The sequence below is a fragment of the Mus pahari genome, chromosome 8 (genome assembly GCF_900095145.1).
Source record: "Mus pahari chromosome 8, PAHARI_EIJ_v1.1, whole genome shotgun sequence".
Taxonomy (NCBI): domain Eukaryota; kingdom Metazoa; phylum Chordata; class Mammalia; order Rodentia; family Muridae; genus Mus; species Mus pahari.
The window spans coordinates 47,469,930-47,496,126 of NC_034597.1; the positions used below are offsets into that span (position 1 = coordinate 47,469,930).

At 37.3% G+C, this 26,197-nt stretch overlaps 1 protein-coding gene across 1 annotated transcript in view; it reads left to right on the plus strand.

Annotated features, from left to right (window-relative positions):
- Rnf17 (ring finger protein 17) overlaps positions 1 to 26,197 on the plus strand; it is a 121,495-nt gene that overhangs the window by 10,449 nt on the left and 84,849 nt on the right. Inside the window, exons 3-7 of the mRNA XM_021203685.1 lie at positions 10,981 to 11,072; positions 13,943 to 14,054; positions 16,780 to 16,851; positions 20,408 to 20,508; positions 25,626 to 25,797. Coding sequence (XP_021059344.1) covers positions 10,981 to 11,072; positions 13,943 to 14,054; positions 16,780 to 16,851; positions 20,408 to 20,508; positions 25,626 to 25,797 — 549 coding nt within the window. The remainder of the gene's footprint in view (positions 1 to 10,980; positions 11,073 to 13,942; positions 14,055 to 16,779; positions 16,852 to 20,407; positions 20,509 to 25,625; positions 25,798 to 26,197) is intronic.

The window sequence follows — 26,197 nt, forward strand, 5'->3', positions numbered from 1 at the left end:
ATAAAGAAAATAATAATAGAAAGAGAAAGAAAGAAAGAAAGAAAGAAAGAAAGAAAGAAAGAAAGAAAGAAAGAAAGAAAGAAAGAAAGAAAGAAAATAATAATAATAAAAAATAATCTGTCTAGGCATGCAGGGTCTCTGCCTCAGGATCCTGAGAGATGATGCTATTCTTTATTTTTTCTGATAGGGTTTCTTCTTCCTCCTTAGGAAAATATCATCATTCCCCTTACACTTTTTAAATCCCCTACTGTTGAGTGTAGCTATTGCTACCTTGCTTAAGCTCCGGGTATGGACCCTACTACTAGCCCCGTCCAGAGAATAGTGGTTCCTCAGATGAAAACAAACACACACACATCTGTTCTTGCCTTTTTGGCACAATTTCTGGGTGCTACTTATCTCCTGCTCTTATCAATACTCTAGCTCCGTACCTCTCCATCTGCCTCCAACTTTAGTTGGTCAGTTACATCTAATCCCAGCTAAACATCCCCAGTCACCCTGCTATAGAAGTGGCCTATGGTCACTTCACCCAAGACATAACATGGCTGCTTGGCTTTTCTCTCTCCAAAGCATGGCAAATTCTCTCTTCCTCTCCTGCATCTGCCTCTTGCCTTAGGGGACCTGGAAGTCCTGCATATTCCTTCAATCAAGCACTTGGCCCATGGCTTCTTTACTGACAGATCAAGAACCAATTGGGGAACAGGACATTTGCATCAGAACTACCCCTGCACCCTACAGTTCCTTCTACATTTATCTTCTACTTTCTGTCATTCCAATACTAACTACTAGTCTTAATGGTTTTTTTTTCTTTCTACTTATACCCACAGTAACTAATATAGTACCCACAGGATTCAATGTTCCTTTTCCCTAAAATGATTACTTAAGGGGTGATAGTGTCATGGTGATTGTCACTTTGATTTTATCCAGTGGTCCTGAGTCTACCACTGGATAATTATCTTTGTTGCAGATAGTATTCTGCTCAAAGGGGAACATTAGAGAGATTCTGGTGCCCTGGATACCGGTCCACAGACTAGTTCTTCTTGAACATTGTAAACTCTTTTACTGAAAGAATAAAGGTGGCCTGAAAATATCCAACTAACAATCTAACTCTTAATGTGCAAGTTCCAACTGTAAAAACACAAGAACATGAAAAGACATGATAACATGTCTCCAAAATCTGCCAGTTTCAGAGGAATGCCTTCAATGAGGGTAACTTAGGCCAAATTCCATACAAAGAATTCAAAGGATGATAGTGTTTGAAGCAATTAAAGAGAACACTATAAACTCAGTGAATCCCCAAAGGACAAAGCCAAGTAACCAGGAAGTCAGTACAACATATGAAAGTTGAATTAAAAAGGGGGATTGTTTGAAGAGAAACCCTTCTTCAAAGATGCTGGAAATTAAAGATTAAATGTTAAAAAACAACAACAACAACAAAAGACTCAATTAAAATCTTCACTAATAGAGTGGACCACAAGGAGGGCAGGGCATGAGGGCTTGAAGACAGTATATAGAAGAATTGTTACATTCTGTTGAGGACTGTAATTTTTATTTTTTATTTTTTGATTTTTCGAGACAGGGTTTCTCTGTGAAGCCCTGGCTGTCCTGGAACTCTCTGTAGACCAGGCTGGTCTTGAACTTAGAAACCTGCCTGCCTCTGCCTCCCAAGTGCTGGAATTAAAGGCATGTGCCACCACTGCCTGGCTGTAATTTTTTTAAATGGGTTGTTTGTTTTTGTTTGTTTGTTTGTTTAATTCAAGGTCTTTGGGATACCATGAAAAACTAATGAGTAAAAATATAGAAGAAGTGTATGCTGAAATCATAGAGAATATTTTAGTACAATTACTGCAGAAAGTCCCCTGTATTAGGGTCCTCTAGAGCAGCAGTTTGCAACCTATGGGTCATGATACCTTTGGCAAACCTCTATCTCCCCAAATATTTACATTACAGTTTATTACCATAGCAAAATTAGTTATGATTTAGCATAATTTTATGGTTGGGGTCACCACAACGTAAGGAACTATATTAAAGGGTCATATCATTAGGAAGGTTGAGAACCACTACTCTAGAAGAACAGAATGTGTGTGTGTTTTACAGGCTGTAGTCTAATTAGTGTGTGTGTGTGTGTGTGTGTGTGTGTGTGTGTGTGTGTTACAGGCTGTAGTCTAATTAGTCCAAGGATGGCTGTATAAAATCTAAGAATCCAATAGTTATTCTGTCTACAAGGTTAGATGTTTCTGCTGGTCTCCAGTGTACACTGAATACTGAAGAAATAGGCTCTAATTCCAGTGAAGAACTGGACTTACTAGAGAGAGCAAGAGCAAGCAGACAAAGTGCTGTTCTTCCATGTCTTTTTATTGGCTGCCGGCAGAAGCTGTGGCCCATATTATTAAAGGTATATTTTCCCATCGCAAAAGAACTAGTAAAGTTGTATCTTCCAACCTCAAATATCCAGACTAGAAGTAGAGCTCCCTACTTCAAATTATTTAAGAAAAAAATCTCTACCCAGCCATTTGGGTTTTAGTTAATGCCAGATTGTAGTCAAGTTGGCAGTCAATAATAACCTTCTCATACCCCAAATTAAGAGAGGGGCTCATCCAAGTACAAAAGGTATAGAATATAAAATAGCACAATATAAGAACATTACCAGTGGCATACATAGTTAGCACACTATAACAAAACCAAGTATATCAAGAGCTGCAAGGTAGAAACACCAGGTCACAGACAGGAGACCCATAAAATAGCAGCTCTGTTTTTTTTTTTTTTTTTCAGCAAAAACTTTAAAAGCCAAAAGGAAATGGAATGATATACTTAAAAAGTCTAAAATACTACAGCTTCCAGCCAAGACTATGGTGTCTAGAAAAAATGTCAGAATTGGTAGAGGAAGAAATATTCCATGATAAAAGCAGACTACAGTAATATATAACTTTTAACTATCTCTACAGAGGATGCTTGAAGTAATTCTTCAGACTGAATGGGATGATAAACACATCAAAAGTGATAAACACACAGAAAAAAAGCAACATGCTAGAACAAATGAATTTTAAAACACCTAACTCACCAAAAGAACAAAAATAATAGAACTTAATTTACACTTTTCAGTAATAACCCTATACTTTAATGCTTGTAAACCTCTATAAAGTGACACAGATTAGCAGGTTTGATTAAAGAACAAGATATATTTTCTTCCTCCAACATAAATGTCAAAGATAAACACTATTTTATGTTAAAAGTATGAAAAATAGTTTTCCAAGCAAATGAAACTAGGAAACAAGCATGCTTCTTTAACAAAATAGACTCCAAACTGAAACTAGTCAGGACAGATAAAGGAACTTCCTGCTAATTAAAAGATCAATCAGAAAGATACCAAAATTCTAGGTGCAGATGCACCAAGGTTCATAAGTACTAGGTACAAAGTCACAGATTAGCCCCAACACAATTTTAATAGGTGACTCTCACCAAGAGATTATTCTGATAAAAACTAAATATCAGAGTTAAATGACATTATAGTCAAAATGGATTCCATGTAAACACTGCAGAACAGACATTCTTTTAAGTATCCAATGGAACTTTCTGTAAAATAAGGACACAAAAATATGTCTCACCAAATAGAAGAAAACTGAAATAGTCTCTTGTATTCACAGTAGAATAAAGCTAGAAATAGAAAAGTTTGTTAAATGATGGATTGGTCACTAAGAAAATCAAAGAGTTCCTAGAATTTAATAAAAAATTAAGCCACAACACACCAAAATCTAGTGGGATACAATGAAAGCAGGCTCCATTATCACTGTGGAGGTTTTTAAAAATCTAGACACAGAATTTCCATATGACCCAGGTATTCGGTCCATAGACATATACCTAAAAGATTCTATATCCTACCACATAGATGCTTGCATATCCATATTTATCGCTGCTCAGTTCACAAGAGAAATGGAATCAGTCTATATTTTCATTAACAGCTAATGGATAATAAAAATGTGACACATAAACAGTGGAATTTTACTAAGCCACAAGGAAAATGGAATTAGGAAATTTGTAGGAAGATGGATGAAACTGGAAATTAAGTGAGGTAGCTTGGGTTCAAAAAGATAAACACCATGTGTTATCTCTAATTCCACTCTTGGAAGTAGGTACATGTACAGAAAACTAGATAAGAGTTCATGGGAGGGTAGACCATATATGATTCAAAAGTGGAAGACTGGATACTGTGAGTGAGAAGGTTTAATTGGGGAAGGGGAATAGGGAGATGGAGGAGAGGATTAGGTAAAGGTAGCATCAGACAAAACTAAAGGTATATGAGAAGGCCATAAGAAAATCTGATACTTAATAAGATAATCAAAAATGGGTTGTTTTTTAGCAGAAGTAACTTTGATGGATAAGTAAAACTGTCCCCCATAGTTTATTTAAAAAAATTCCAGTGCCAGATTGGTGACTGCAGAGACTCATAGATGTCAATTCTCTGTGAATTGTTGATCAAAGACGACCCCAGGGGATCCCAAACAGTATAGGCAATTGTCACTCCCTTTGGGGGCCTACCAGAAATAGGCGATAAAAAACTGTTGCTGAAAACATCAAATCTGGCCCTGGGATAGAAGCTTCCTTCCCTGCTGCTTAGCCCTCATTATGCCAGGAGTTGCCATGAAGACTTGCTAGGGAAGGATTGTCATCAGTAGCCTTACTCACCTGTAGACTTTGAACTCAGTCACTCAGTTAAGGTGAACCCACTGGTCTTAATAGCAGCTGGTCTGTTATGGACAATCAATGACTTTCTAGTTAGATCTAGTGACTGCTGCACAAGAAGGAATTCACACCTGTTACTTTCAACCTGTTTGGCTGCCATCATTTGAGAGGTCATAGTGGAGATCTACTGATGTTGATTTTCTAAATAGACATGATGTGTCCATCAAACTGCCTTCTAAACAGCTATGGGTTTTGCCCATAGATTAATGCAGCTGTAAGCTTTGGTCAGAGACGGTTCTTTTTCAGTGGTAAGTGGTAATTGCCAAAACTCTTAGATGGTCAAAATATTGATAATAAATGACTGTTTAGTGCTCTGCCACAAATGGGATCTCACTAAGGCTCAGGTAATGCAGAAGAATGGACAGAAACATGTAAGCCAGAGGAAAGAGTGAGAACACAGGCTTCCATTCCTAATGAAGAAGCTATATGTAGTTGATACCTACTGGTAAAAGGAAACTTGGTTTCTTCCAATGAAATCTTAATGAGTATATTAGCCACACCCCCAGGTGTGCCCCATTCTTATTTTTTTAAGTTCTATTTTTTATTATATATTTTCTTTATTTATATTTCAGATGTTATCCCCTTTCCTGATGTCTGCTCCAGAAACCCCCTATCCTATCACCCTCCCCCTGCTTCTATGACAGTCTTATCCCACCTCCCCACCCACTCCAACTCCCACTCCCTGTCCTGGCATTCCCCTACACTGGGGCATCGAACCTTCACAGGACCAATGGTATCTCCTCCCATTGATGTCTGATGAGGCTGTCCTCTGCTATATATGTGGCTGTAGCCATGGGTCCCTCCATATGTCCCTCTTTGGTTAGTGGTTTAGTCCCTGGAAGCTCTGGGGGGTCTGGTTGGTTGATATTATTGTTCAACCTAGGGGGTTGCAAACCACTTCAGCTCCTTCAGTCCTTTCTCTAACTCCTCCATTGGGGATACTGTGCTTAGTCCAGTGGTTGCATGAGAGCATCCACCTCAGTATTTGTCAGGCTCCTGTCAGCAACCACTTGTTGGCATCTACAGTAGTATCTGGGTTTGGTGTCTGTATGGTATCTGAATGGTCTTTCCTTCAGTCTCTGCTCCACACTTTGTCTCTATATTTCTTCCCATGGGTATTTTGTTCCCCCTTCTAAGAAGGACCGAAGTGTCCACACTTTAGTCTGGCTTCTTCTTTAGCTTCATGTGGTATGTGAATTGTATCTTCGGTTTTCCGAGCTTTTGGACTAATATCCACTTATCATTGAGTTCATACCATGTGTGTTCTTTTGTGATTGGGCTACCTCACTCAGGATGATATTTTCTAGTTCCATCCATTTGCCTAAGAATTTCATGAAGTCATTGTTTTTAATAGCTGAGTAGTACTCCATTGTGTAAATGCACATTTTCTGAATCCATTCCTCTGTTGAAGGACATCTGGGTTCTTACCACATTCTGGTTATTATAAATAAGGCTGCTATGAACATAGTGGAGCTATACAAAGAATCAGCAAAACCAGGAGCTGGTTCTTTGAGGAAATCAACAAGATAGATAAACCTTTAGCCAGACTAACCAGAGAGCACAGAGACAGTATCCAAATTAACAAAATCAGAAATGAAAAGGGAGAGATAAAAACAGAAACTGAGGAAATAAAAAAAAAACATCAGATCTTACTACAAAAGCCTATACTCAAAAAAAAAAAAAAAAACCTGGAAAATCTGGAAGAAATGGACAATTTTCTGACAGATACCAGGTACCGAAGTTAAATCAGGATCAGATAAACCATCTAAACAGTCCTATAATCCCTAAAGAAATAGAAGCAGTCATTAGTAGTCTCCCAACCAAAAAAAAAAAAAAAAAAAAAAAAGCCCAGGACCAGATGGGTTTAATACAGAATTCGATCAGACCTTCAGAGAAGACCTAATACCAAATACTCTTCAAACCATTCCATAAAATAGAAACAGAAGGAACACTACCCAATTCGTTCTATAAAGTCACAACTATGCTTATACCTAAACCACACAAAGACCCAACAAAGAAAGAGAACTTCAGATCAATTTCACTTATGAAAATCAATGCAAAAATACTCAATAAGAATAAAATTCTTGCCGGTCGTTGTGGCGCACGCCTTTAATTCCAGCACTTGGGAGGCAGGGGCAGGTGGATTTCTGAGTTCAAGGCCAGCCTGGTCTACAGAGTGAGTTCCAGGACAGCCAGGGCTACACAGAGAAACCCTGTCTCGAAAAACCAAAAAAAAAAAAAAAAAAAAAAAAAAAAAAAAAAAAAAAAAAAAAAAAAAAGAAGAAGAAGAAGAATAAAATTCTTGAAAACTGAACCCCAGAACACATCAAAATGATCATCCATCATGATCAAGTAGCTTCATCCCAGGGATACAGGGATGGTTCAATATACAGAAATCCATCAACATAATCTATATAAACAAAGAAAAAAACCACATGGTCATTTCATTTGATGCTGAAAAAGCATTTGACAAAATCCAACATCCCTTCATGATAAAAATCTTGGAAAGTCAGAAATTCATAGCCCATACCTAAACATGTTACAAGCAATATACAGCAAACCAATAGCCAACATCAAACTAAATGGAGAGAAACTTGAAGCAATCCCACTAAAATCGGGGACTAGACAAGGCTGCCCACTCTCTCCCTACCTATTCAATATAGTACTCGAAGTTCTAGCCAGAGTAATTAGACAACAAAATGAGGTCAAAGGGCTAAAACTGGAAAGGAAGAAGTCAAACTATCACTATTTGCAGATGGTATGATAGTATAATTAAGTGACCCAAAAAAAATCCACCAGAGAACTCCTAAACCTGATAAACAACTTCAGCAAAGTGGCTGGATATAAAATTAACTCAAATCAGTAGCCTTTCTCTACTCAAAGGATAAACAGGCTGAGAAAGAAATTAGGGAAATGACCCCCCTTCACAGTAGTCACAAATAATATAAAATACCTTGGTGTGGCCCTAACCAAGCAAGTGAAAGATCTATATGACAAGAACTTCAAGTCTGTGAAGAAAGAAATTGAAGATCTCAGAAGATGGAAAGATCGCCCATGCTCATGGATTTGGCAGGATTAATATAGTAAAAATGGCCATTTTGCCAAAAGCAATCTACAGATTCAATGCAATCCTCATCAAAATTCCAACTCAATTCTTCACAGAGTTAGGGCAATTTGCAGATTCATCTGGAATAACAAAAACCCAGGAGAGTGAAAACTATTCTCAACAATAAAAGAACTTCTGGTGGAATCACCATCCCTGACATCAAGCTGGATTACAGAGCAATAGTGATAAAAAACTGCATGGTATTGGTTCAGAGACAGGCAGGTAGAACAGTGGAACAGAACAGAAGACCCAGAAATGAACCCACATACCTATGGTCACTTGATCTTTGATAAAGGAACTAAAGTCATCCAGTGGAAAACTTACCCTTAGTCTGTGGTGATCTGATGGGATGCATGGGATTATTTCAGTCGTCTTGCATCTGTTGAGGCCTTATTTGTGACCAATTACATGGTCCATTTTGGAGAAGTACCATGAAGTGCTGAGAAGAGAAGGTATATTCTTTTTGTTTTAGGATGAAATGTTCTGTAAGTATCTGTCAAATTCATTTGGTTCATAACTTCTGTTAGTTTCACTGTGTCTCTCTTTAGTTTCTGTTCCCATGATTTGTCCATTGATGAGAGTAGAATGTTGAAGTCTCCCACTATTACTGTGTGAGGTGAAATGTGTGCTTTTATCTTTAGTAGTGTTTCTTTTATAAAGAATGATTGCATTTGGAGCATAGATGTTCGGAATTGAGAATTCTTCTTGTTAGATTTTTCCTTTGAAGTGTATGAAGTATCCTTTTTAATTTTTTTATTTTTTTGATAATCTTTGGTTGAAAGTTGATTTTATTCAATATTAGAATGGCTACTCCAGGTTGTTTCTTGGTACCATTTGCTTGGAAAATTGTTCTTCAGCCTTATACTCTGAGGTAGTATCTGTCTTGTTACTGATGTACATTTCCTGTATGCAGCAAAATGTTAGGTCCTGTTTATGTATCCTGTCTGTTAGTCTATGCCTTTTTATTGGAGAATTGAGTCCATTGATATAAAGAGATATTAAGGAATAGTGATTGTTGCTTCCTGTTATTTTTGTTGTTAGAGGTGGAATTATGTTTATGTGGGTATCTTCCTTTTGGTTTGTTGAAAGATTACTTTCTTGCTTTTTCTAGGGTGTAGCTTCCCTCCTTGTGTTGGGGTTTTCCATCTATTATCCTTTGTAGGGCTGTATTTGTGATTGTGTAAATTTGGTGGTGGTTCAACTGGAGGTCAGCATGTAGAAGAATGCAAATCAATCCATTCTTATTTCCTTGTACAAAGCTCAAGTCCAAGTGGATCATGGACCTCCACATAAAGTGAGATACACTGAAGCTAATAGAAGAGAAAGTGGGAAAAAGCCTCAAACACATGGGCACAGGGGAAAATTTCCTGAACAGACCACCAGTGGCTTATGGTCTAAGATCAAGAATTGACAAATGGAAGCTAATAAAATTGCAAAGCTTCTGTAAGACAAAGGGCATGGTCAATAGAACAAAACAGCAACCAACAGATTGGGAAAAGATCTTTATCAACCCTATATCTGATAGAGGGCCAATATCCAATATATAAAAAGAACTCAAGAAGTTAGACTCCAGAGAAACAAATAACCCTATTAAAAATAGGCACAGCCAACCATTGAACTGACCAGGTTCCCCAATGGAGGAGTTAGAGAAAGTACTGAAGGAGCTGAAGGGGGTTGCAACCTCATGGGAAGAACAACAATATCAACCAACCAGAGCTCCCAGGGTCTAAACCACCAACCAAAAAGTACACATGATGGACCTATGGCTCCAGCCACATATGTAGCAGAGGATGGCCTTAGTGTTAGAAGAGGCCCTTGGTCCTGTGAAGGCTCTAGATGTCCCACTGTAGGGGAATGCGAAGCCAGGGAGGCAGGAGTGGGTGGGTGGGTGGGGACACACCCTCAAAAAAGCCAGAGGAGGTGGATGGGATGGGGATGTGGGGGGGGGGATCAGGAAAGGAGATAACATTTGAAATGTAAATAAATTAAATATCTAATAAAAAAATGGGGCACAGAGCTAAACAAAGACTTTTCAACTGGGGAATACTGAATGTCTGAGAAGCACCTAAAGCAATGTTCAACATACTTAGACATCAGGGAAGTGCAAATCAAAACAACCCTGAGATTCCACCTCACACCAGTCAGAATGACTAAGATCAAAAACTCAGGTGACAGCAGATGCTGGTGAGGATGTGGAGAAACACTTCTCCATTGTTGGTGGGATTGCAAGCAGGTACAACCCTCTGGAAATCAGTCTGGTGGTTCCTCAGAAAATTGGATGTATTACTACCTGAAGACCCATTTATACCACTCCTGGACATACACCCAAAGGATGTTCCAACATATAACAAGGGGTTTGCCCCATTCTTAGGTGTACTTGGCCAACACAAAAGGAATTCAGTGGTATTTTTGAAGACTGTTAGCCTCCTCATTTTGCTTTGTTTGTTTTTGTCTTACTCATCTTCTTTTGCTTATTTATTTTCATTTCAAGTTTTGGGAACTTTTAAAAAAGCAGTCTTTAAAAAAAAAAACAGAACTTGTTGGCTTTTAACTTAAGATCCCTCTGTCTTAGCATCTCAAAAATATGAGGATACAGGCCTACACTACCAGGCATGACTATTTTATATTTGGTGGATTTTAGGATATTAAGTCTATCATTAGAAAACTGGCACAATTATCCACTCAATTCTTGTTTTATAACCAGCAATGCTTTTAGAGTTTATGCTATATAGGATTTAGTAGTTTTGAGCAGAATAAAGATATCACACAATGTATTCTTTAATGGCAAATTTTAAAGTGTTGTTGTAGTCATTTCCCTTAAAATTGTAACAAAAGCAGGGCTCTACAGAGAAACCCTGTCTCCAAGAACCAAAAATAAATAAATAAATAAATAAATAAAATAGAATTATAACAAAGGGTTGTTTGGGTTACTTTAATGTTCTGTTTAATAGCCATTTGAGTACTAATTTCCCCCATACTGATTAAGATAAAACCACAAGTACAGTTTTCGCTTGACTTAGAGAGTTTTAGAATCTGTATTGTTACCTGTTCCTTTTTATGAATAGCACACAAAAAGTTATTTGGGTTCTGCATTCGTGGAATTTAATGACTATGAATTTGTTTTATTTTGTCTTAAGGTTCATACAACTGTCAGTATTAATCAAGATCACTACCCAGTAGATGGATTTATTAAAGAAGATTCCTCGCTGGAAGCATTGCAACCTAAAATGTATGTTCTTGTGTGCATTTACGTTAGAATTTTAAAACTCAGTGTTAACAGTATAGAATTATTGATTAAATGTGACTGTTAAGTGTGTTTCTAGCCTGTTGTTTATAGAGTGCTACTTAAGTTCATTAATTTGTCTTGATTGTTATGGATCTAACTCCATAAAAAGGCAGCAGTTAACATACATATAAAAGATTGCAAGAAAACCTTCAAACAGGAGGCTGAGAATCCATAATTAGCTAAAATTATTGCAGCTGAATGAGAGTAATTTATTAAGAAAAAAGAACTTCTCTGTTGATCTTAAAAATGGCAAGAGTACAGTATGAGGTAAAAGGTGATTTGAGAGGTAATTTATAAAAAGAATTAGAGCAACTTTTGAGTTCTCTTATTTTTCCATCTTTCTATGAGATTTGGCCTTTGAATTAGAGATTTTTAGTACCATGTAGTAATTATATATAATAATGGGGTTTATTATACTTTTATACATGCATGTATTTTATCATATTCACCCCCTTTATCCTTGATAGAAAATTTTAAGCATAACTGAGCTAGACACAACCATTATGCTGTTCTTTTATGGCCTTAACCATTTACCTTTTCAAATCAAAACTCTCATTCTAGTCTATAATCCTGTTAAAGAGCACAGAACTATCTTGTTCCTTTCTATAGCCCAAGAGCAATGCAAAGAACAAGTAATATTTGTTAGATAAAAGCCATATTTTTGTATTTTCTAGTTTTTGTGAAATCTTATGTTAGTCCAGATGATGTTATCTTTAAAGTTGAGTTTTGGTGGGAAAGGAGATAAAAATTGACTTTTCAACGTTTTAAGTGATAATTTTCTTAATAGCTATCTTAGATAGGATTACTATTGCTGTGATGAAACACCATTACCAAAGCAACTTAGAAAAGAAAGGATTTTCTTTCATCTATAGTTGCATATCACAGTTCTTCATCCAAAGCAGTAAGCACAGGAACTCAGGCAGGGCAGGAACCTGGAGGCAGGAGTTGATGCTAGTACACCAGCTTTCTAGAACCTTACTTAAATGATTGTTCATATTTTATAGATGCTCACTTTTTAAAGTATATTTAATATGATAGTCATTCTAGAAATAAAAAATATAGGGATTTTCAAGGAGCTATCTCATTTTGGAACTAATTTTATAAGTAATACCAGATAAATTATCCAAGTTTCTAATATTGTTATTCATTCACCTCCTACAGATTCCTGCTATCCCAATATCTTGTATGCCTGTAACCTATCTTCTGTTGCACCACTTAATTCTCTGTTCTCTTCCTCTCTCTCAATTTACTTCCTACACTTCTGGCTCTCTGGTTATCATAGCCTGTCCAGTTCAAATCCCAAATTCTTTAACTTGAATGACTGGATTTTCACTACTCTACATTGTTTCTCTTTCATACTTTAATGAGTTATGGACAAATTAAAAGAATGATTCTAGTTGTATCTTTGAGTAGAAAACCTCTCACCTGAAGTTTGGCATCTAGTTGTTAACAGACACAGTACTTCTCTTAACTCCGGTAAATGCAATTCTCCACTCACTTTCTCCATGAGCCCTGTGCAAATGATAAGACCAAAACTTTAGGAACCATTGTGATTCAGTGGCCATAGATCTGTTTCATGGAGTAGCCATTTTTATCAAATTTGGGGCTGCCATATTTGGACATTTGCAAAGTTCAACAGATAAAGTATTGGACAGTGTGCAGTGAGCATAAACAAAGAGTAGGGATTATGGCAATGAAGAGGGCTCCCTCCCACCCGAGGAGGCAGCACTCCTCCTCCACTCATGCAGTCACTGCCATGGTAAGACCATTCCGTGCTTTCAAAGATTTACTTTCCTCCAAAGATCTTCACTTCATTTTGTAATTTTCTGAGTTAAAACATCATACAAGTTAATAAAATCATACTCCTGTTTATATATGTATATTGTCTAGTAAAAGTTTAAAATTTTGTTCTAAATGACCAGTTTTTAAATTAACCATTCTATATAAATTTATATTAAAACCTTCATTCTTAAATATAATTTTGTTTAAACAGTGTTATATATAATTTGTCTAGTCTGGCATTTTGAGGCTTCTGAGATAGGGTCTCATGTTACCCAGACTTGTAAGGAAAGGGATTAGGCCCTGTCCTAATACCTAATACTATTTGACAAAATAAGTTGTTATGCATTTTCTATGGATCATGTGCACTGTGCTGTTTAATCCTTAACAAAGGCCACTTTTAATAACTGATATTTCAGCATATAAGTACTTCTTACAGTGCTCCACCATGGTTTCTGCTTCAGGTTTCTTCTTGAACTCCTGTCTTGATTTCCCTCAGTGATAGGCTGTGACCTGTTAGCTGGAATAAGCACTTCCCTCCTCTAAGTTACTTTTTGCTTATCATAGCCACAGAGCTACATACACTACATAGTCACACTAAATTTATTTGTATTGTCCAGCTTTTATTTTCTTAATTAATTTTGTCTCAAAGAGCTCCTTAACTATTGCAGAATCTCAATAAAATCTTTATAACCGTTGTCATTGAAATACTTCTTATTTGTGTGCAGGAGTTATTTTAATTGATGAGCTTAAAACATCTCAGACATTATTAATATTTCTGCCCAAAAATACCAAGTAAAGATGAATAAGAAATTAATACATGATATAAGGTATTACTTTTAGGAATTTGCTTAAGTTAAATTTATATTAAAATTAAATTGTATGAAAGTAATTTTTATTCATGGATTATTGGTTATTGAGAACATATTCTTATAAATCATCATCTGAATTATTTTTGATAGAATAAAAATGAGGAGGCTATGAAGATTATATTTGTGCTTGTATTTCAAATAACACATTTGATTTTTTTTCAGGGTAAATAACTGCTCTTCAGATCTTGAAAAGACAGTGGACCAGCTAATTAATGATTTAGAACATTCATCCTCCATACATAGGAATGTTTCAAGCCCATCAGCTGTAATGTCGGTATGAAAAACATTGGTCATGAAGTATTGTGAAACCAAACATTTGGCTTTATGTTAGGTAGCTGACCTTTTCCTCTTAGGAGCCCTACAATTATGCATTCCTTTAGAAGCTTAAAAGTAACAGATAAACCTACTGTCCTTACTTAAATTATTTGCTTTGCTGTCTGATTGAACAGTTTTTAGTGTGTTTTATTACAAACCTGTTTGTAAATCTCTCTTTTCCTGGGGCATATTTTGACTGAATTGATTTCGAAGTTCTTGATACTTACCTGAATATAGCTTTCTACTACGCTGTGAACCTAGTTACTTAATCCAATTTCCCTGAAACATGTAGTTAAAATTTTCTAAATTCTGAAATATACTTTCCTTATTATTTTAGTGATAGCCAAGAGGCCTAATAGCATTTGTTATTGATAATGATATTGTTTGTTGTTGAAGAGTGAATTTTACCTACTACTATTCTGAATAATGTTAATGGTATACATTTACTTACTTTGAGCTTAGAGAACAGACTGTAAATCTAAGTTAAATATATAGTCTTTTTGTTTAAAAAAATTAATGGTCTGGAAGAGGGGCTGAACTCTGAATCTTATTCATTCTCTTTTGTTGTAACTCTAATTTTAAAAAAAAAAGTAAAATAATAGGAGCTCATGTTGCTCAAGCTGGTCTTGAACTCATTACATAATTCAAGATGATCTCATTCTCCTACCTGTACCCCCCAAATGCTGTGATTACAAATGTGTGTTACCACATCTGACTATCAAACTCTTTTTTTTTAAATTTTTTATTTGATATATATATTTTTTTACACTCCACATTTCATCCCACACACACAGCCCACCCTCTGACTGTTCCCATCCCATACCTCCTCCCTACCTCCCTGTCTTCATGAGGATATCCCCACCTTCCCACCCTCCACCCCATCAGACCTCTAAACTCACTGGGGCCTCCAGTCTCTTGAGGGTTAGGTGTATCTTCTTTGGGCACATATCACCTGGTGTTAGTTGGTGCTGCCTGGCTGGTGGTCCAGCGTTTGAGAGACCTTAGGGATCCGGGTTAATTGAGACTGCTGGTTCTCCTACAGGGTCGCCCTCCTCCTCACCTTCTTCCAGCTTTCTCCTAATGCAACCACAGGGGTTAGCAGCTTCTATCCATTGGTTGGGTGTAAATATCGACATCTGACTCTTTCAGTTGCTTGATGGATCTTTTGGAGGGCAGTCATGTTAGGTTCCTTTTTGTGAGCACTCCATAGTCTTAGTAATAGTGTCAGGCCCAACTTAAACTTTTTTTTTTTAATTGGATATTTTCTTTATTTGCATTTCAAATGTTATCCCCTTTCCTGGTTTCCCTCCCTCCCAGAAACACCCTATCACATCCTCCCTCTCCCTGCTTCTATGAGGGTGCTCCTCCACCCACCCACCCACCTACCCACTCCCACTATTGAGCTGTCAAAGAACCAAAGACCTCTCCTCCCATTGATGCATGACAAGGTTATCCTACATATGCAGCTGGGGTCATGTGTACTCCTTTGTTGATGGATTAGTTCCTGGGGGTTCTGGGGGGTCTGGTTGGTTGATATTGTTGTTCTTCCTGTGGAGATGCAAACCCCTCAGTCCTTTCTCTAACCCCTCTATTGGGGACCCCACGCTCAGTCCAATGGTTGGCTGTGAACATCTGCCTCTGATTTGTAAGACTCTGTCAGGGCCTCTTTTTTTTTAAAATAAATCTTTATTTATTTATTTATTTATTTTTGGTTTTTCAAGACAGGGTGTCTTTGTCTAGCCCTGGCTGTCCTGGAACTTACTTTGTAGACCAGGCTGGCCTCTAACTCAGAAATCCACCTGCCTCTGCCTCCCGAGTGCTGGGATTAAAGGCATGCGCCACCACGCCCGGCTCTGTCACGGCCTCTTAAGAGACAGCCATATCAGGCTCCTTTCAGCATGCACTTCTTGGCATCCACAATAGTGTCTGGGTTTGGTAACTGTATACGGGATGAATCCCCAAGTGGGACAGTCTCTGGGTGACCTTTCCTTCAGTCTCTGCTCCCAACTTAAACTCTTAACAGAGCCATATTTATAATCATCTTTTCCTAAAAACTGTGTATATACTTTTTTCCTTGATATATTTTTCTGAGATAATTTAAAATTAAAAAATGGATTCAAAGTCATTTTTATGTTAAACACTATGTTTATGGTGGCCTTAGTGGTACATGTTTGTACTGCTAATACTTGGAAGGCAGCAGCAGATAGCTCATAGATCACTAAGGATGGTGGTGTGTTCCTGTAACCACAACACTATAAGGACAGGGCAGGAGGATTATTGCAAGTTTGAGGACAGCCTGATCTACATAAGTGAGTTCCAAGACAGCCAGAAATACAGTGAGACCCTTTCTCACAAAGTGTGTTTATGGGGAAAAAAACCTAGAATGCTATAACAAAATGTTAGCAGTTTCTACTGACTGAGGTAGCTCAGTGGTAGAATGCTTTGCCTAGCATGCCTGAGACTCGGGTTTTCTATCCATATTATGAAAATAAAATTGTTAATTATTTTTATTTCTAAATAGGTGGGATTATTAGTACTTTTATTGTTGTTTCTTGCTTTTACACTTCTGTGGTAGATCTTTGTTGCATTTGTAACCAAGTAATAGCTCAAGTTTTTGCAACTATAATGTATATAAGCATCTATTTTTGTGTTTTATATTTGTATGTGGTTCCCTCACTTCTTAGGAGACAGAAGAAATTGATGAAGCACTGAAGATAGCAGGCTGTAATTTTGAACAATTAAGTAATGCTATAAAAGTAAGCATTTTGAGTAAATTCTACCAGGAGATAAAGCATGACTTCTTTATGAAAAAAAACCCTACTTTTTTTTTAATATTTTTTTTATTATTATTTTCTTTATTTACATTTCAAATGCTATCCCGAAAGTTTCCCATACCCCTCCCCCCACCTCTGTTCCCCTACCCACCCACTCCCACTACTTGGCCCAGGCCTTGCCTTGTGCTAGGTCATATAGAGTTTGGAAGACCAAGGAGCCTCTATTCCCACTGATGGCCGATTAGGTCATCTTCTGCTACATATGCAGCTAGAAACACAAACCCAGGGGGTACTGGTTAGTTCCTGTTGTTGTTCCACCTACAGGGTTGCAGCCCCCTTCAGGTACTTGGGTACTTTCTCTAGTTCCTCCATTGGGGACCCTGTGTTCCATCCAGTAGCTGGCTGTGAGCATCCACTTCGGTGTTTGCCAGGCACTGGCATAGCCTCACAAGAGGCCGCAATATCAGGGTCCCTTCAGCAGTATCTTGCTGGCATGAGCATTAGTATCTAGGTTTGGTGGCTGATGATGGGATGGACTCCCGAATGGGGTACTCTCTGGATAGTCCATCCTTTCATCTTAGCTCTAAATTTTGTCTCTGTACCTATAACCTTTCATGAGAGTTATGTTCCTTATTCTAAGGAGGAATGAAGTATCCACAAATGGTCATCCTTCTTGATTTTCTTCTGTTTTCCATAATGTGTCTTGGATATTCCAAGTTTCTGGGCTAATATCCGCTTATCAGTGAGTACATATCTAGTGACTTCTTTTGTGATTGGCTTACCTCACTAAGGATGATATCCTCCAAATACATCCATTTGCCCAAGAATTTCATAAATTCATTGTTTTTAATGGCTGAGTAGTACTCCATTGTGTAAATGTACCACAGTTTCTGTATCCATTCCTCTATTGAGGGACATCTGGGTTCTTTCCAGCTTCTGGCTATTATAAATAAGGCTGCTATGAACATAGTGGAGCATGTGTCCTTATTACCAGTTGGAAGATCTTCTGGGTATATGCCCAGAAGAGGTATAGCAGGATCCTCCGGTAGTACTATGTCTAATTTTCTGAGGAACCGCCAGACTGATTTCCAGAGTGGTTGNACAAGCTTGCAATCCCACCAGCAATGGAGGAGTGTTCCTATTTCTCCACAACCTCGCCAGCATCTGCTGTCACCTGAATCTTTAATCTTGGCCATTCTGACTGGTGTGAGATGGAATCTCAGGGTTGGAAAAAAACCCTACTTTTTAATAAACTTATTATAATAAACTTGCAAATAAAACCATCATGTACCAAAATTCACCAGATCCAAAGTCTATACATATCACTGAACTTCTGTACAGTTAATTCACATTATATTTTGTACTTTAACTATTGAGTATGTTTTTATATACTTATCACCAAAAGTCCATGGCCAAATTAGAATTAAAAAAACAATTAGCTTCATAACCTCATCCATAACTTAGGATTACCTGAATTCAATTTTTTTTTTTTTTTTTTTTTTGGTTTTTTTCGAGACAGGGTTTCTCTGTGTAGCCCTGGCTGTCCTGGAACTCACTTTGTAGACCAGGCTGACCTCAGACTCAGAAATCCTCCTTCCTCTGCCTCCCGAGTGCTGGGATTAAAGGCGTGTGCCACCATGCCCTCAATCCTTTATTCCTTAATATTTACCATTTCTTTTTTCTCTCATACATGTTATACTATACACAAATACACATATTTATATGCATACATAAATATTACTGGGTATGTTCTGCATATGAGAGCATGTGAGTGGTTTTTTTTCTTTCTGAGATGGTGCGACTTCAGTTAATATTATACATTCTAAGCCCATCTTGGTGGTGTGTTTGTGTGTGTGTGTGTGTGTGTGTGTGTGTGTGTGTGTATGGAGGATTGAATCTAGAGACTGATGAAGCAAGCACTCTACCACGATCTACAGCTCCAGCCAAAATGACCTCTATAAATGTGTACATTTGGATGTATATCACTGAGGTTAGGTAGTAATATAATAATAGAGAAACTGGCAAAAGAGTTGAAAACTACTACCCCTCCCCCATGACCTGCCAGGATTGTGTCTGTAGCATTGTTAGTCTAAAAAGCTTAGTAAAATCCGAGGTTTGGAGGAGCCGGAATACGTACTTTCTGTGAACTGAATTTTTATATTTGCAGATAACAGTTACAGATAGCTTCTTGGTTAAGACTAGGAACCCTTGCCCGTGTCTCCCTCTCAGTGTTGGGGCCTCGTTTGTCTTGATCCTGTGCAGGTGTCCGGTGTGTTGCCACAGTCTCTGAGTTCATATGTACATTAATCTTTATTGTTTACAGAAGGCCTTGTTTCTTTGGAGTCATCCATTACTGCTGGCTCTTGCAGTCTTTCTGCCTTCCTGTCCACATAGCTATCTGAGTATTGGTAGTGGAGGAGGTGTTGAAGACATCCCATTTAGGACTGAGTGCGCCAAAGTGTTTCAATTGTAGATCTTTGGTGAGGCTTACCTGTGTAGTTATTTTGTTTGACATCCTGAGTTTTTCACTTTCAGTTTTACTTCGTTTGGGGTTTTTTAGTAATTCTGTTTTTACTTTCATGTCTTAAAATGTTTTCATTATCATTCAACTGTATTTTCATAAATAAAACATGTATTCCAATCCTCTTTAAGGTACTTGAACATACTCAGAATTGCTGCTTTGAAGTCTTTGTGTTGTGTTTCATCTAGCTTGCATTTCTTGAGGCCTATTACAGTGGGTTACTGGCTTCTGAAGGAGGCATATTATCTTTACTGTTCACATTTGTATTTTTGCAGTGGTATCTAGGACTCTAGGGTTATGACATTTTAGGTGTTTCTTGGTATAGATATCACAGTTGTCCTTGTTGGCTAGGTGTTCATTCTTTGTCTGCTGTTGGCCATTCTGGATCCTAAGCAATTATGGTAGCTCTGGGATCCTGGGTAGAGAGTAGGTTTGTAGGCGATACAAAGGAATGGAGGCGGCTAAGAAGAAAAGCTAAGAAGAGACAGGAGGGAAGAGCTAGGGAAAGTTGGGTCCGCATTAAGAAGCAGAGTTCCTGGGGAATGGAGGTAGTGTAGGAGGAGGGGCTCCTGCCTGCAGTAGGACTAAGAGTACATCTGGAGACAGAAACGAAAGAGCTAAGGTACCCTGGGTCTGGACCAAAAACTGAAATGTGTTTTCTAACTTTGTTCTGGGTGTTTGTTCTGTTTTATAATTTAGAGAACCCTGCTGTAGAGAAAACCAGTGGTCCAAAATGGCTTTTGGCCTATAATGACAAAAGGGATAAGAAAAAGGTTTATAAAGCCTATCCATAGGTTTATAGGTGTTAACTGCTTTTTTCTGTTTTGTCAAGTTAACAGTATAAAAATGCCTATAAGATATGATCTTACTAACAAGGGCCAGAGTATAAAGTTGAACTTAATGGTTTAATTTATTAACACCTCTGTGGCTATTTGGGAAAGTCTAGAAAGTATCTTTTGTGATACAACTACTACAAAATAAAAATACAAGTTAGTTCATTGAATTATTTTTTTCCAGATGCTTGATACCACACAAGATCAAACAAGACAAGAGACACACAGTCTAACAGAGGCTGTGGAGAAACAATTTGATACACTTCTTGCTTCTCTTGATTCCAGGTAATAACTTAAAAATACAGATTGAATGAAACTGAAGTTCTTAACATTAACTTGTCACTCTGTTCCTTTGTTTGTACTAAAGTAACATGTTACTTTAAAACAAGCTTGGAAGGTAGTAGGTGAATCTTGAAGACTGATTTCCAGCTAGGTGCAGTGACTCATGCCAATCATTGTATAATTATAGTATCCTGGAGGCTGATGGAGTTGGGGTTCTGGGAATTTAAGACCAATCTGGGCAACAGTAAGAGGCGCAATAGAAAGAAACAAAAAGACGGATTTTGACTTAAATTCAAGTGAAAACTTTTTATACTTCCAAAATTTTGTCTATCTGCTTTTTAATTCCAAAGCTAAACTAATAAGATTCTTTCATTGTTTTGTTCCCTGCCCCTCATAGCTTTCACTCTCCCATGCATTTGCATGCATGCATGTGTGTGTGTGTGCATGCACGCACGTGTTAAGGTACAGAATCACTGTGTAGCCTAGGCTGAGCACAAACATAATCCTCTTGCTCCAGTTTTCCAAGTTTTATTTCAGATCTAAACTTCCACATGTTTTTCTTACAGCAATTAACAAAGAAAAATATTTTTCATAGCCTAACTCATATTGTAGAATTCACATATTTGGAGAAATACAAACCACTTTTTCTTCTACATGGGCCTACCATTTTCTTATATGTGATTAAAAGAATCATATGAATCATAATCATATATGTGATTAAAGAATCACAAATGTGATTTTTTTTTTGGGGGGGGGGTTTCGAGACCGGGTTTCTCTGTGTAGTTCTGGCCTATAAACGTGATTCTTGAAATCACATTTAAAGAAACGGGCTCATGAAAATTTTGATATGACCAAAGCAATATGCTTAGTAATGTCATTTGTCCATTTGTCTCTACACCAATGCTTAATTTCCTTACGTTATTATGGCATCATATGTGTTGTGCATAAAACATTTGATTTTCTCCCCTTCAGTGCTAGACACTAGAAGGCCTGGCACATTGTAGGCAAGTGTTCTGCCATTGAAGTATGTACCTAGGTGCAAACCTTTATATGAAATTCGACTGATTTGGTATTTATTTTGTTATAGGTCGCCTAACAAAAGAACTTATAACATATAAGTCAGGCAGGAGCCTGAAGCAGAAATCTTAGAGAAATGCTGCTTGCTGCCTTGTTCTTTGGCTCAGCTAGTTTTCTTACCCAACCCAGACCCATTTGCCCAGGGATGGTGTTGCCCAGTCAGGTGGATCCTTCTACATCAGTCATTAATCAAGATAACCTCTCATGAACATGGCCACAAGCTGGTCAAGGCAGTTCTTCAACTAAGATTCTCTCTTTGCTGGTGACTCTAGTTTATGTCAAGAAAACCCAACAAGCACACTTAGGTTTCTTTGGATGTTGTCTTAGTAACTTTTCTTTTGCTGTGAAGAGACACCATAACTGGGGCAACTTATAAGTGGTCACTTGCCTACAGTTTCAGAGGGTTAGTCCATCTCATAGCATGGCAGCAAGCAGGCTGGAATGGTTCTACAGAAGTAACCAAGAACTCTTTATCTGATCTACAGGCAGCCCACTGAGAGCGTCTGGCCTAGCCTGGGCTTTTGAAATCTCAAAGCTCATCCCCATTGACACACCTCCTCCAGCAAGGCCACACCTCTTAACCCTTCCCAACAGCTCAGAATAAAACATTCAAATATATTAGTTTATGGGAGCCATACTTATTCAAACCACCAAAGATATATACCTGAGAGTGTTGTAGCTGGGTTGTACAGTGGTTTTATTTTTGTTTTTCTGAGAAATCTTTATACTAATTTCCATAATGGCTGGATTCATTTACACTCCCATCAACAGTATATAAAAATCCATCTTTCCTTTACATCCTTAACAGCACTTGTTATTTTCTTATTGATAGTCAACTGTCTCTCATTTCTTTCCTTCTTTCTTTCTTTCTTTCTTTCTTTCTTTCTTTCTTTCTTTCTTTCTTTCTTTCTTTCCTTTTTTTTTCTTTTACTAATTTTTGTCTTCACTTTATTTTGTGTGTTTGGGTATTTTGACTGCATGTATGTCTGTGTACCATGCATATGCAGTGCCTACAGAATCCAGAAGAGGGCATAAGATTGCCTGGAACTGGAGTCACTGGTAGTTGTGAGCTTCTGTGTGAATGCTGGGCATCAAACCTGTGTCTTCTGGAAGAACAGCCAACAGCCTTAACCTCTGAACTGCCTCTCCAGCCCTTTTCTGCCTCTTTTCTAATACAGCTTGCTAAATATGAAATTCTGTTGACAGATTTTTTTTTCCTATCTCTCTTTTATGTATATGCTTCAATTGCCTCTGGCCTTGAAAGTTTCTCCTGAGATTTTGACCAATAATCTTTCTAGGAATCAGTTACATATGACAAATTGTATTTTTCTTCTTGCTTACGTGATTGTTTCCCTGCCTGTCAACACGCTGACTGTGTGGGTTTATTTTAGGTGGAGTTGGTTTGTAGATATCTCTATCAGATTTTGGAGATTTTTAGTGGGGGGCATTTATTACCTATTTATTTTGTGGTGTTTTCCACTTCCTCAGTACTTTCTTCTCCTTCTGTTTATCTGCCTATTTATATGTTACAAGTCCTGGAATCCCTCTTCCTTTTAAGTTTTTTCATTCTTGTTTTGTTATGTTACCGAGAAACAATTTTAATTGTCTTCTAAGCTTACTGATTCTTGGTTCTGCTTCCAACAATGCCTCCTTCCTCTGCTTATTTTGTTTGTTTGTTTGCTTGCTTGCTTGCTTGCTTGACAGGTCCTTATTGTACAATCCAGATTGGCCTTAAACTCACCATGTAGCCCAGACTGACCTCAAACTCAGAATTGTCTTGCCTCAGATGCTGGGATTACAAGCATGTTCCACCATGCCCAGATTTCTAACTCAGACTCTAATGCTAAGCAGTCATTCTATCCCTGAGAATATTTGATGTCATGATTCCTTTTCATGTTCTTTTTGTCTTGATACTAGAATTTTATTCTTAGGCCGCCCTCCTAATTTCTTCTTTTTCTTTATTCGTGTATTCCTTTGTTTCTTTGACATATTTAAGACAATTGTTCCAAATCAGTCTACAAAGTCCAGTGCCTATGCTTCTTTAGAATGTCTCTACCACTCTGTTTTCTTCCTTTGACTGAGTCATATTATGTTATAGTTGTTATTCATCCATGTCCCTGGTAGGATTTATGTTGAAACTTGGGGCTGGAAAACTAGCAACCTCTCTCAGTCTTTATACTCTGATTCTTGCTGGGACATTCTTCATAGAAGAGCTGACACATTTTGAGTCTTGGCATTGGTATAAGATGAAAGCTTAAGGCCTGCTTATGTGTGACCCAAGAAGTTCAGCTTAGCTTCTCCTTGTTTCAAGTTATATGTTATATGTCTATGCGTAATCTCTGACCCCTACAAAAAGTATCTCATTGCAGCCTTCCTGAGCATCCCCAAGCTTTTCTACTGCCTAAGATCTAAAACAAAAGATCAGACCTTCAGACAGCACAAAACACACTTAACTAGTGTCATAGTCTGGTCTGTTGTTCTTCCTCTGGTTGGGAGTGAGGAGTGGCAGCTGTATTCCTACCTCCCGAAGAAGACACAAAATATCTTTTTTAAAAATGCTCTTTTCTAGAGTTCTCATCAGATGATATTAGCCGGTTTGGGGTTGGGTTAGGGTTTTTTTTCCCTGTATATCTATGGAAGAATGAGACCTTCTTACTCCTTTCTAGTGCCATTCCATATAGGTGAGCTTTTAGGAAATTACTACAACTTAACAAAAGAGGCATGTCTCATTTAAAGAAACCACTCTCCAAAATTATTTATGTATCAACAAATGGTTTGAAGAATATCTATTTACCTTCAAAACCTAGCATATTTTCTTTAGTGTTAGCAAACTTTTTTTTTGCTAGAGGCTAAATTTGATTTGGAGAAAATAATGAGAGATCATTTTGTTTAATGATTAAAATATTTGAATTTTTCAGTTTTCAGTCCAGACATGTTTAAATTGCTATAATAAAGTAATTCCTCCCTAGAGAAGAGAAAGGATTTGAGTAATGCTATGTAGCTAGTGAAAACAACTATTTAACAATTCAAGGGGATATCTTGAAGATGATTGTTAATTATCATTCAAGTTCTGGTTTGATGCTGTTCTTAAATCTCATTATATATTCTTATGAACTGTGTACCTATGGTAATATTTAAATATGCAATTAAACCCTGGCAAAAATGAGTACAGATATCTCTGTAGGGACACAGTAGACTACAGGAGAGATATAGAATCTCTCCTAGCTAGGTTGAATGCTCTAAAGATTCCTCATGTCTATGATATAACTATATCATTTAAACTATTTTTTCTGTCTTTAAGACTTATTTTTATTTTTAATTGTTTTAAATATTTATTTATTGTTACATTTGAATGTTTTGCTGAGTGTACGTATATGTACCACGTGTATGCCTGGTGCCCCATGGAAGTTGAAGATAAGAATTCCCTGGAACTGGAGTTAAAGACAGTTGTAAGCCATGATGTTGGTGCTGAGAACTGAGCCCAAGTCTTCCAAAAGAACAGTATTAATTATCTTAGCCACCGAGTCATCACCCCAGTTAATTTAATTTTGAATTTTGTATTTTAATTGTTTTTACTGTGTGAGTGCTGGTGATCACAGAGGACAGAATGGGGATTCAGATCCCTAGACCTGGAGGTGGATAGAGGTGGTGGTGAGCTGCTTGACTTGGGTGCTAGGATCTGAACTCAGGTCCTCTGCAAGAAGAGCAACATGTGCTCTTAACAGCTGAGACATCTCTGCAACCTTTTTTATTTTTTATTTTTGTCTTTATTTACACATGGGTTTCAATTGTAATTTATTTCAGTTTAGTTGAACCACATTATATGTTAAGTTTATCAATTAATAAAATTAGCTTTACACATGCTGTTCAGTTAGAACATGCCTCTTTTAGCCATATTATTTTAATTAAATTCATTATCAATGGAATGAACCTATTATTTTAGTTGAGATCATTGCTTAGTGAAAGTAGGAATACTACTCAATAATAAATTTACATTTATATAAATACTAGTAAAAAAATCACAAAATAACTTTGTCTTAAAGGAAAAAGAGCTTGTGTGAAGAACTTGTAAGGCGTACAGATGATTATTTATCAAAATTAGTAACAGTTAAAAGCTACATTGAAGAGAAAAAAAGTGATTTGGACGCAGCTATGAAGATAGCAAAAGAACTCAAATCTGCTCCTTCCCTGAGGACCTACTGTGACCTGACTCAGGTAATATTAATGCGCCAATGTGAATTAGTGCGGTGTAACTTACTTACATACTCTAGAATATGGACTTGGTGTGTAGGACTTAAGAGTTTGTTTTTCCAATTACACTAAATTCTACAAGTACTCCGGACTTATGGGATTATAGTCTGATAGACCTATTAGCAAGTTAAAAATATTTTAAAACAAAATGTATTTAATACAGATAACCTACCAAAATGGCATGACTTAGCAGAAGTATACTATAGAAAGTCCACTGCTTATTTTTAATGGTTTAATTTTTTCTTTCTCTCTCTCTCTCTCTCTCTCTCTCTCTCTCTCTCTCTCTTCTTCTTCTTCTTCTTCTTCTTCTTCTTCTTCTTCTTCTTCTTCTTTCTTCTTCTTCTTCTTCTTCTTCTTCTTCTTC